The 12296-nt window shown below is 40.4% G+C and overlaps 1 protein-coding gene across 10 annotated transcripts in view; it reads left to right on the top strand.

Annotated features, from left to right (window-relative positions):
* The window catches only part of ATP11B (ATPase phospholipid transporting 11B (putative)), an 87139-nt gene that overhangs the window by 31317 nt on the left and 43526 nt on the right, over window positions 1-12296 (top strand). For all 10 annotated transcript variants that reach the window (XR_016469704.1, XM_090147537.1, XM_090147536.1 and 7 more), the window contains 2 exons: window positions 10469-10585; window positions 11199-11288. Coding sequence is in view for 9 of the 10 variants with exons in the window: in XM_090147537.1 (XP_090003663.1) it covers window positions 10469-10585; window positions 11199-11288 (207 nt within the window). In the remaining variant the exon portion in view is untranslated. The remainder of the gene's footprint in view (window positions 1-10468; window positions 10586-11198; window positions 11289-12296) is intronic.

Below are 12296 nucleotides of genomic sequence, written 5' to 3'. Positions count from 1 at the left end.
GTGTGATGCATTTGTGACAGGTCTGGGCTGCGTTTGTGTCCTAATGGTGTATATGCAGCATAAGAGCTATTGCAGTGGTATCAACAAAGTAACGGTGATTGAGTAGTCTGGCAGGGAGGTCTCCAAAGCTGTGGTAGAACAGCTGTGTGCAGGAACCCAGCTGTGGAATTTTGCAATTAGTCCTGCTGAGTAAGCACAGGGCCACGGATTGCCCTCCGTGCTGCTGTTTTGTGGGGTCTGAGCCCACTGATCTGTTATGCAGCATCATGGTGCTGTGTGAGCAATAAGGCAGAGGCATGAACTACCTGCACAGCCCTCTTCTTGGTGCAAGTAGGAAGAATGGGATGTGAAGGACAGCCCAAGAGAAGCAGAGTTGGGTTGTACTTGGCAGACTGTTTTCTTCCTACAGCAGGATCACAGGGAATGCTTTTGCTTGTTTTGTGTTCGGTTGTGGTTTTTGTTTTCCTCCCAAGGACAGTATCAGTAGGAGATTTGGTCATCTTTTGTATGAGCTCAAATGAAAACTTTTGCTCTTCAGGGAAATATCCTTGCATAGAGTAGCACTACAGGCCTGTATGTCAAGATTTTTTCCCTTCAGGTATTATGATCTGTTGAGATGTCCTGAGAGGAACAGATGGCATTCTGTAATAGCTCGCTACACTCTGAATAAGGACAGCATTCCTTGTTTACTTGTGTGTGCTTTTCTAACTTAATCATTTCAAATAATCAGTCTTGTGCAGGTCCTTGGGTGTGGGGTGTGTGGTGTTGTGTATTTGTTTGGGGGTCTGTTTTGGTTTAGGAGTTGCCGGGTTTTTGCATACTGAAAATACTTTGAACTATTCCAATGACTGAGAATCCCAGCTTCTGGAATTACTTTGATTTCTGGATGTGATTTTTTTTTTTTCCCCCTCCCCCCCCTCTTTTCTTACCTGCTAATGACTGTGCACTCTTTTAATAAAAAATGAATGGCTGTTAGTCATTGTATACTTAGAAAGGAAATATATATTTGCTCAACGAGAGTTCCCCTGGTTCAGACTGCCCAGCTAAAAAGCCTTCTGTGCTGTCACCGATGGATCGCAGTGAGAAGAGTGTTGGAACAGCCCAGGGGCTGCTTCAGTTTGAAAATCAGAATCATTAATCTTGGATAAGACCAAACTAGGGGGAGGACTGTGAGGTTGTGATCCACTTGCTCTTAACACAGGAGAATGTATGACCATAGGTTTTAGGCTGTGACCTGTTAGACTAGTCCTCCAATTGCATTGGGGTCTTTTAACCTTATTTTATTTCAATATTTTGCAACTGCTGAATGCTGATGCAGTTGCAGCACAGTGCGTTCCAAAGCGTGCGGAGCCTGGCCCTGCCTGCTGCCAGCTGGCTGTGTACTGTGTAGAAGTTTTACATCTTGTCTCATAAAAATAAAAATTAAAAAAAAAAACCCTATCTGATTAAACCAATCTTAATACTGTTATTTTTTTAAATTGTTTTTAAAAAATAGTGAATTTGAGTGATTGGATGTGTTGTGCTGCTGTGAGACTGGAGATTTAACCTGTATCTGATCGTGTTGGTTTTTTTTAGTTGCTTTTTTTCCTAGCCACGAGCCTTTTTAGCAGCAGGTTTTTATTATGTTGGATTTCCAGTTGTCCACAACAGTTTCGAGGACTGTTACCTCTTTACTGTGGAGGTCCTGCTCCATTAATAGCTGCCTTAATGTCTAGTTACGGGTTTGGGGGGTAACCTCTAAACTTTCCTCAGAAGATAAAACGTACAGTCTGAGACAAGTAAATCTGTGCTGAATGAAATCATTTACCATCTGTGTTATTCAGTTGGTATTCGATTTTCCTAGTTTTGGATGGATTGGCAGCTGTTGTTTTCTCTTACTGTGATGTCCTCTGTTGTCATGACTGCATTTACCACTGCCTCTCTGAGGACAAGGCATCTACAACGTATCTTCTAAAAAAGTCCTTTAACTTCTAGCATCTGTCTCTTTTAAGTCAAGAGATTAAAGCTGCAGAAAGATAGATCTGACAAAACAGCTCTGTTAAAGCACAGTGATCTGTTCAGCAAAACACAGTTGACATTTGCTGCTAGACTTTTTTTTTAGTATACGAACCCCTTTTCAGCTGTGTACTGTTTGAAGAAAAAGAGAAATAACAACAACAGAACTAAAATGAAATTGCTTAGCGATAGCACGCAGTGGTGGAAAAGACAGACAGTAAGAACAACAGCCACGCCATCATTTAGAAGACCTTGCCATTCCTTGGCTTCCCACGTCCTGTGCCTTAAGAAGTCTTTTTTCTTGTTTGCTTGGAGAGTAAAAGTAACTGTGGGAGCGGGGAGATAATGATGCAGGCACAAGGAAGCCATTTGTTTCCATCCTGAATGTTGTACAAGGAAAAGCTTTATATGTCATACACCAAAAAGTGTATTTTGCTATGTGTTGTTGCATTTACTTACTCCTTTATTCCCATGCATCTCTCTGTGCTAGTTCTGCGTGTGGCTGTATTGACCTCTGCAGATATTTAAATATCTGGAAAAAGAATTATGACAAAACAGAAAGGGAGCTTATGATTTAGTGAGCATTAGGGATGAAGATGTATGTAGACATGTCTGAAAGCAGCACATTAAATTAATGCTTAGTTCCTAAATCATGTTTGAAAAGGAATTAAAACCCAGAGTGGTATTTGATAAAAGGAGTAGCCTCAAATCTGTGATGTTTATGGAGCAGACTTTATCAAACCTGTTAGAAGGAGGAACCAGGCAGTTCTAGCTGTGAACTGAGTTCTCCTTCCCTGAAATTTGCTAAGCAACAACTGTCAGAGCGATCGCCAGTGCAACTTTGACACACGTTTTTGAAAAAGCCATTAGGTTTATTATCCAGGGCCTGGGGTGTTTTTGGAAGAACTTTCAAGTTCTTTTTCATATTGAAGGGAAATATGTATTGGACTTGCAGTGCAGGAGCTGATCGACGCCAGTAACTATTGCGTGTTGGAAATCATCTGAGTACTGAATACAAAGCTGGTCAGTATTCACATGGGACAACAGCTGTGTGGGTAGCACAGGGCAGGAACCTGCTTGTATGAAACAGGTTCATTAATGGCTCTTCAAAACAGTGGGCAAACAGCATTTCATTCTGCATTAATAGTACCTGTAGTTTCCAAGCAAGTGAAGAGATGCGTGATTCTTTTGTATTTGTCCAGTCACAGAACTGACAAATGTAGTTTCTATGTGTGGTGAAATGGCTAGCTGCAAGTTTGACACTGCTTTGTAATTTTTAGTGAAAAACAAAGTTTATGATGTGACACAGATTTGAATGCCTTATTTCACAGCAGAATTTTTTTTCTTTGCCTCTAGCATTAAGTGAATGAATCCAGTAACCATGAATAGAGTATGATTAGACATTTATTTATTTATTTAGAGGCTGTGATGATTATTCAAGGCATGTGAAGGAATTCTGTGTTGAATGTTTCATGTACTGTACTGGGTCTGTACCTCTTGGAGTGATTTGGTTGGCTTGGCTGCTGCTATTTCTGTGTGATGGAGCATTGCAGAACTGTAGCACTTCATGTGATCAAAGTGCTTCATATATTTTCAGTGAAAATAAACTTAATGTACTTTGTAAGCAAAAGAACAAAGAGTTTGGACTACAGATACTGTTAAGCTTCAACTTCTGATAGACCTCTTTGACCATCATAATTCAATTTTTATTTTTATTTAAGGTAAAAAAAAAAAAACCTCTGAATGGCCTTGCACAGTAGGTAGGAGACCACCAGCCATTTCCATGAGCTTGTGACTTTCTGCTTAAAATCTGAATGGTCACTACATTCCTTCTAGAGTTAAATGCACTTTCACTGAAAAGTCTCATTTTTCTGTCATCTCTGAAGCAGATTGCTTTGCCATGCGTGTGTTTGATTTTTGCCAGAAGTCTCTGCTGCCATTTTCCTCTTGTTTAGTGATTTCCTCATTCACTTCTTATTACTAGCACATTTGTCCCTCTGCAGCAATACAACAGTCTTTTTTTTAAACTTGTTGTTCTATCTGGATAGTGCAGGGTGTGTGGTTAGAGGTCACTGGTAGGGGTGGATGTGTGTCATCCCACAAGTGCATGTTTTTTGGGGAGGCTGTTAATGACAGAGGAGGAATATCTTACAGGCACTAGGGTAATCAAATAATTTGAATGCAGGAGCATAAGAATTCTAATAATATTGTGGAAAAAATGCAAATTTGGAATTCTGTTGAAGACAGACATTTGTTTCTTATGATGTCTGCAGTGGATTATGCTGCATAAATGCTGTGATTTGGATTGTAGAGGCGTAGGAGGAGGCCTGTTCCTTAGCTGATGTAAACTTGGATTATTTTAAAATTAAGCTGTGTCCCTCAATCTCTGTTACAATTTTTCACTGCTGCCAGAGCTGAACATCTCATAGGTCTTTGAAAGAGCTCAGGTAGAAAGGCCAACTTGCATTGTCAGCTGGCTTTTCCCATTGGGTTTATTGGTGTTACAGGATCAGTGTGTTTGGCGTCGGTCAGCTGGGGAGCTGGCACAGGTAGAGGAGGCTGCTTGGGCTCACTCCTTTCTTGTGCAGGGAAACAAGGAGTGGATGGTCATTTTGTTTTTAAGCAGGGATTTTTCCAAATTCTTTTTGTGGGCATCTGATGGGCATTCTGACAAAATAAATGAAACTAAGAATGGCTTGAGCTGCATGTGACCAGGCCTTTGTTCCAAGCACCAGTATGACCTCTCTGAACACAGTACTAACTATTTATGTATTGACTTTGTGAGGGGAACCTTTCTTGCTTTCATGATCTCGTTTCCTCCAGTGTTTGCCCAAATAGTGTATTCTGACAATAGGTGTTTTGGGAAGTTACAAAATGGGTTGTTAAACAACTGCAGCCCTGTGAGCAGGAAGAGGACACAGCCTGAGCGGTGCACAACTTGCAATGCACTTTTGTGTCTTTACTGCAGTAATATTTAAAAGGGCAAGGAACAAATTGCACAGTGCTATGTAAACCTCGGGGTACTTCAGCTGATTCACTACTTGTTTAAAATTGTTATGAGAGGCTGTTTCTTCCTTCACGCTAACCTTTGATATGACAAATTCAGTTTGATTACTGCCCAGCTAGATGACTGGAAGAATTATTGCTAGCTGTTTTGAGTATAAATGTACACAAGCTTCTGAAAATGTGCATGGAGTGTGAATAGATCATCTTATCTGACTAAAGGAAAGTTATTCCATGTATATTAAAAAAAAAATCCAAAGCAAGAAAGTTAATTTCCTCAGAACAGCTTTAATCAAACCATGTATTGGCTGCAGGTAATAGCAGTAATAGCAGACTTTGGGGATATCTGCTGGGAAATGCCATGGTGTTTCTGTAGCTGTGCTTGGTCACCTTCCCGGGTAAGTTCCTGGGACAGACTTCAGTTATATTTATTAGTATTGTAAACTAATTGTTCAGTACGTATTGTTCAGCACATGATGTCTGGAGGGCGTTGTGGAGGGCTGCTGCTTTCCTGAGCTGTGCTCAGTGTGGTTTCTGAAATGAGGAGGAGCCTCTGCTCGGGCCTTCCTTCTTTCAGCCCTGTCACTGAATACTGGTTCTGTAGCAGGAGTTCTCCTCACAAACAGGATTTTCCTTTTTTTTTTTTTTTTTTGAACTTTCCTGTACAAAATGAGAATGATCAAGAAACACGGGGAGATTGTTAATATACTGTTTGTAGGCAGATCTTGTCAGAAAGCTTGTAGCTATTGATGCATGTGTTACAAAGCTGGAAACAGCAACTGATTTGTTGTGTTCTGGTCTCATGTGTCACTAATCCTAGTCCTAGTTGAGAGATCTGCAGATTTCTGCTGTCTCACTTAACAATGCTTCACAGTGCTTGCGGAGGGTGTGAAGGCACGCTGTCCTAGGGTAAGCTTTTGTAGTAGTGATATTAGTGAAGTACATGTTTGCAGTAGATGAAGGAGGGTTTTCTTTTCTTTTTTTCTTTATGTTTGCAGTGATGGGATGGCCATCTCTTCCTTTGCACAGTTCTTTTTTGTGGTGCTTCTTCTCATTTGCTTACTCTGCTTATTTCCTCAGTTACCCAATTCCTTATTCGTGCTCCTGCTGCTTGAGCAGCAGCAATGCAGAACTTCTCCTGTGCTGTGTGTTTACTTTGTGCTGGCCAAGCAGTTGTGTTGGCCACGTAATTGATTGTTTTAGGGATCTGATCCATTAAAAAAAACTCAACAGCACGCAACTGGAGCATGGTGGCTTTCCAGCCAGGTCAGCTTCCCACTCTGCTTTACCATAGGGCCGTGCAGGCAGTTCCCAGCACGGCGGTGTGCTGGGGGCATGATGTGGGAAGCAGAGGAGAGGTGGCTGTTGGAATCAGTTTCTTCCATCAAAGAAATAGCACAGAATCACAGTCAGAAGTTTCCCCTTGGTTCCCAAGGATGTTTTCTATGCTGGTTAAGAGGAGCTGAATTTATTACGCGGAGGATGTCTTTGTCTAACTCAGAACACTGAGGAAATCACTACTGAAGTGTTCACTAAAAATGCCTCTGAGTTTGGTTAGAGTCAGTACCGATTTATATTCTAAAAAAACCAAACATGAATCACCTTACATTTTTTTTTCTCTTTTCCAAAAAATTAGCCTGCCTTTCTGCTGTAAATCAGCTTGACTCAGACATTGCTGTGTTGTATATAAGTCATGTTCATTTCAGCTGTTTCAAAAAACAAATATGTCACGTTTATCTGGGTGCAGATTTTCTATTAGGCTGTTGTGTAGTGAAGATGAAATAGTGTATTCCAGTGGTAGATGAGGCCTGGTTTGTGCTTTAAAAAAAAAAAAAAGAGAAAGCAAAGCTGATTGGCTAAGCTCCAGCCAATAAATCTATATTTAATTTGCAGCATGAAAGGATGAAAACAAGTCAATCTTATGGTCAAAATTGATGTTTATTTACAGTGGATTCATGTAATACACCAGATTAAGAAGTCTTTAACATCAGGTTTTGCAATAAACTCTGCTTTATTTGTTATGAAGTCAATGGGCTGTGACTTAGGTAGGAATCACTTCACTTGGCAGCAGTAGGAAAAGAAACTTCTATTGAAAAGTATCAGTGACAACTATGTTTTTTTTTTTCTCAAGACCCAAAACTTGGTGTAGGGATTCTCTACTCACGCTACTTCACTGCAGAAACCCTTTGAGAATGGCCCGTTACTCTAATTCTGCAGCTCAGTTCCATAATGACTGTAGAAATAGAGAAAGAAGCTGCTTCCAAGCAAAATTAGGAAGCAGTGTGCTTCCTGCAGCTCTGCTGGATTTTGTGCAGCTACTGCCCTGTTCCCCTTGGGCAGAGGTTTGGACTACAGGCTGCTGCTGCAGCAGGAGCAGCATCTGTGGCAATTGTCCTATAGTAATAGGAGAGTTACAGCAGTTTCTCCTCCTGAACAATTAAATTCTGCATAGAAGTTAAACCTTCTTGGAAGGGAAGCATAATTAAAATTTCTCTGGAGAAGAATTCTCATTAGATAATTATCTAATGACAGAGTTGCTGGGCAGTTTTGAAACATCTCTCATGGTGACAGAAATAAAGATTAGGAGATGTGGGTTCCTGTCCCAGCTCTGCTGCTCACTCCCTGCTGTGGCTGTGGTCGGCTCACTGGGGCTGTCAGGAGTGCATCCTCTGCCAGCCAGAGCTCTGCAGCTCCAGAGGTTTGTGTCTTCAGCCTGTCTGCCTCCTGCACTGTCACCATGGGTCTGCTGTGTGAGCAGCGTTGGCACTTTGCTGTGGTAGATCTGAACAAAACAGAGTTAGACCTGTGTGAGCTGCAGTTTTAATCTGTTTTAGTCACGCATCTGCAGCTGTAACTTCTTGAGGTTCTGATTTAGAAAATACATCTCTTGCTTGTAACCTGTTTGGTCTGTTTGAGCAGAGCTGTTCCCTGCTAAAAGTGGTCCTTGAGCAGGAGCTCAGATAGTGACCTAAAAGGAAAATAAAAGTACTGCAGTAAAAAATATCTGTGATTTTGGAGTGACTGACATTTTTCATTTATTTCAGTAACTTTGAGTGAGAAGCACAGAGATTGCCATTTACCACCACTGCAAGGCTACCCGTTGCTTTCTTTGCTTTTTCACTTTTCCCCCTGCTTTACATTCAGTCATTTTGAAATGGAGAATGTGACTTTCCAAAGTGAGAGAATCTGGCATTTTGTGAGCGCCAGACATGTTCTGAGATACATCTGTGTGCCTGCTCTTACTAATTTAGCACAGTGTTTCTCTAATTTGTAGAACAACTATATTGTGGCATCTTCTGTAGTGATTTACAAATAGTATGCCACAAATGCCATCTCCAAACTGCTTCTGCTGCAACATTTCTTTTTTTTTTTTTAATTTTATGTCAGCATTCAGCAGATATCTTGCTTTCATGTTGATATTCCTTTTCTCAGAGTTGTGAACAGCTCTTTCCTTGTATTTTTGGCATCCTGTATGTACACTTCTCCAGTCCTTTCCAATTTCTGCTCTTTCACCTCTCTCTTATCATTGCACGGCCTTCCACACCACGGTGTGACTGCTGTGGCTGTGCTGCTCATCGGAGGAGCTTTGTTTTCCTTCAGGTCTCTCAGAACTCTCCTGTTCTTACCCCCTTCTTTCTTCTGCACCTCTTTCTTTCTGAAGTTGAAATGTTTCTCTATTAATGATGACTAATGCAGTAACTTGCAGGTTTGAAAGGATTTTTTAATTACGTCTTTAAATGACGCTGTCCTAGATGTGAACATAGGTCATGTCTTGCATTAGAGAATTTTATGGGTGAGTGAAGATTCTTGCTTGCATCTATCATTTCTTGTTGTGCTCGCTGTTCGTCACCCCCATGGTTGTTGGTATGGAAGTCTCTTCTGTTGGAGCTCTCTGAAATACCAGTTCTTATTAGAGATCAACCAAGCTCTGAGCCTGGTTTCACGAGTAGAACAATGCAACTGCAGAGGTAAATTCCTCACTGCCAGTGCTGGAACTGGTAATGCCCTTTCTGCCTCTTTTATCAGTTGTCCTTTCTCTTGGCGTCAGAAAACGAGGCCGTATACGACACAAATCATGTTTGTCAGTTCAAAGATAAACGTCTGACTCTCGTGCTGAGATTCATGACTTACCACACAGTCACTGGCGGGAACAACTTGACAGTTCCAAGTTTAATTGCTGGTTTGCACCCTATGGTAGAGGTTTTTAGTTTGTATATTAGTCATTATCTTGGACTGTTATCTGAACTATGTGTCTCTCTTGTTGTCTCTTGCTATCACCTGCTTCTCCAGGCCAGAATACAGGAGCTGGCAAAGGCTCTGTGAGTCATGTAGCCCCAGGAAAGGCTCTAGTGAAGATAGGCGAGAGTGACCTAGATATAAGCCCTTGTGTTACGGACACATCACCGCCTTCCCGCATGACTTGGTTTGGGTTCTGTTTATTCCTTGCCAGCACCAAAACTAAGTTTCCACCGCTGCAGCTGAAGCCTGCTTCTATTCTTCCTTACCCTTCAGATTACTTCTCATTGGAAACATTCTTTATACTGGAAGATGTGCTAGCATTTCCTGAGTTTCCTCTGCCTTAGGCTGTCACCTCACTTTGTTTGCTCTTTGCTGGTTATTGTTCAGCCTTGTACTATAACTCATGTTTTCTGTTATACATCATGTTACTTTATACGTCACGTTTCAGTTTAATACCTGCATTCCATGTTTCAGTTTAATATCTGCATTCCTCTCTGCTTGCAGAGGCAACTGATGAAAATCCTGAGTGTTAGACATGAAGCAAGGCTTTGCTTCCAAAGGGCAACACTCAGATTTGCTGTTTTGACTGAAAACTATTGCAAAGTGTTTCTGAGTAAAATTTGTGTGTTTGCTTTCACTGTTGCTGTCATTAATGTGTGAATCAGTGGTAGAGTCAATTTTGAGATTAGCCTACCTGTATTTGGAGATTGAATTTGCTGGTGAAAAACTCTGAGGTCTAGTCAGGCGTGTATGGTTTCATTTTTAAGCTGATGAGAACTCGTACAAAAGACAGTTATCACAGCATAGTAGTATGACCTGTTTGTTTTGTCTTTTCTTTTGATCTATTGGAGCTACTGTGGGCACAGCCGTGATTTTTTTTTTTCCATAGTTCACATATTTTCATCTCCATTTCTGCTGCTTTTCTCCTTCAGTTTTCGTGAGACTTTCTTGAGCCTTAAAATTTATTTTTCTTTCATTTTCCAGAATGAGTGCACAACTGCAAAAATTGGATTTTTTTAAATTCAGCTTCTGTAAATTCTCTTGACGCGGCAGACTTGAGTTTCCAGGTTAATTTTATTTCTGATTCAAAAGTCAGCGTTCTAAATCTGTTCCTTCATAGCTAAGTATCAGTTTTGAGCACAATGCTGGCAGATGTATGTATTTTTTTAAACAACAGATAATAAAAGTAGTCTTTCCTGACCATCTTTTTTTTTTTCATTTTGTGTTCTAGGGTTTTGACCCACCGCATCAAAGCGATACACGAACTATTTATATAGCAAATCGTTTTCCCCAGCATGGCCATTATATTCCTCAGAAGTTTGCAGACAACAGAATCATATCATCCAAGGTAAGGGAAAATACTTGGTATGTTCCATCACTCTCTTCCCAGAGCCTATGTCTAGAATGATGTTGGTCAGGCAGGCCTTTTAAAGTGGCTTTTAAGCTAGTTTAGCCCATGTCTGGATGTGGTTTAATAGGAAGGGTGAAGGGTTTTTTATGTGAGGATTTATAAAATTGCTATATCATAAGCAAGGAGCTGCAATTGCAGGTTCCCTCCTGGTGTGGCCTTGGATAGGAATCAACAGAACTGATAGGATGGGGGGGGTGTTTTGTCATTGAAGTGTAGGAGAGAAAGGGTATAGCTGCAAGAATAAATCTGTTCTCCGGTAGCCTGGCTACAAGAAGCTAGATAAGTCTTGTTGCTCCTATCCAAATTGGCATGAGAACAGTTAAAACGTTGTCTGTAAAGGCAACGCAGTTGCTACTCCTGCTTTCCTTCTAGATGCCCTTCATGGGCCCATGAGATTGGATACAGCTGTTCTTTTTGGGAGTAGGGCACTGCCAAGACGCAGTTTGGGGAGGGCAGATGGAAAATTGGGAGTTAAGGGAGTTTGAAGGGAGAGAAAATGAATTCCACTGTTCAGCATGTTGTAACTGTTCTTTTTTTTTTTTGCCTTCAGTATACAGTGTGGAATTTTGTTCCAAAAAACTTATTTGAACAGTTCAGAAGAATAGCCAACTTTTATTTTCTGATAATATTTTTGGTTCAGGTAAGTGAATAATACTCAGTTTAGCCATAGAAATAAAGATGGTAATTGCCGTTTGTGTTGTGGATTCTGCCGCTCACTTTCCATTCTATGAATTTAACTTCTCAGTTTACTGTAAAAACAATACATTTCCAGCTTTGCTGGTAAAGTTTGAAGTTTGCTTTCTTCAAATTGGACAGTGTTGCACATTCTTGTTCTGTATGGAATCTTACTTTTGTATATCAATACAAGGTTGTCATGCAGTTCTAAATTCCTCAAATTCACATAAAAGGAGCACACAGAATTTACAGCTAAGGCTGACAGTTTATCAGATTTGAAGGTATCAGAGCTGCCAGTAAAGTATAGGTCAAAAATATCACTGTGGCTTTTGTAGCCAGATATATTTCTTTTAATTAAGAACATCTACGAGTGTATTGAAGGGATTAGTCTGTAAATTTACTGTGATATTTGTACCTCCTGCTCTGTAATTGTATTTAAATTCTCTAGAGCTATTGCAGACTTAGATGAAGGATAAGTGAGAGATGGTAGGGAGAGAGATTACCATTTGAAAGACTCGGTTCATATCTAAGAGACAGGATTTTGGGTTACATAAACTTTTCTTTCAGTGTGAAGTAAAATACTTGACATGTGTACAACCCTCCATGGTGATTGACCATAATTACACTACATATGTACATATTACATTACATTATGCACCTGTAAAAGGTGGTGCCTCATGACAAAAACAGGAGTACTGAAGTGCTCATAAGATTTGGCTGTGTCATGTATAAGTAGCACAGATAGTTGTGCATTTGTTAATCCATTGCCTCTTGTGTCCCATGATCTTTTTCTTTCACATTTAAAAAGAATGAACTTTGTAATAGGCTGAAAATTCTTGTGTTAGGAATTGCTAAAATCATACTGTTGTGGCTTCCTGTTCTGTTGTCATAGTTAGGACTATTGACTTTGTCCTTCCTGTTGTGTTGTTCCATACTGATTAGTGGATCATAGCACAAGAAAGATGGGAGCATG

Source organism: Phasianus colchicus, chromosome 10 (genome assembly GCF_987193195.1).
Source record: "Phasianus colchicus chromosome 10, bPhaCol1.hap1.1, whole genome shotgun sequence".
NCBI lineage: Eukaryota > Metazoa > Chordata > Aves > Galliformes > Phasianidae > Phasianus > Phasianus colchicus.
Note: the sequence above shows the minus strand (reverse complement) of the source record. Positions and strands in the feature narration are given on the sequence as shown.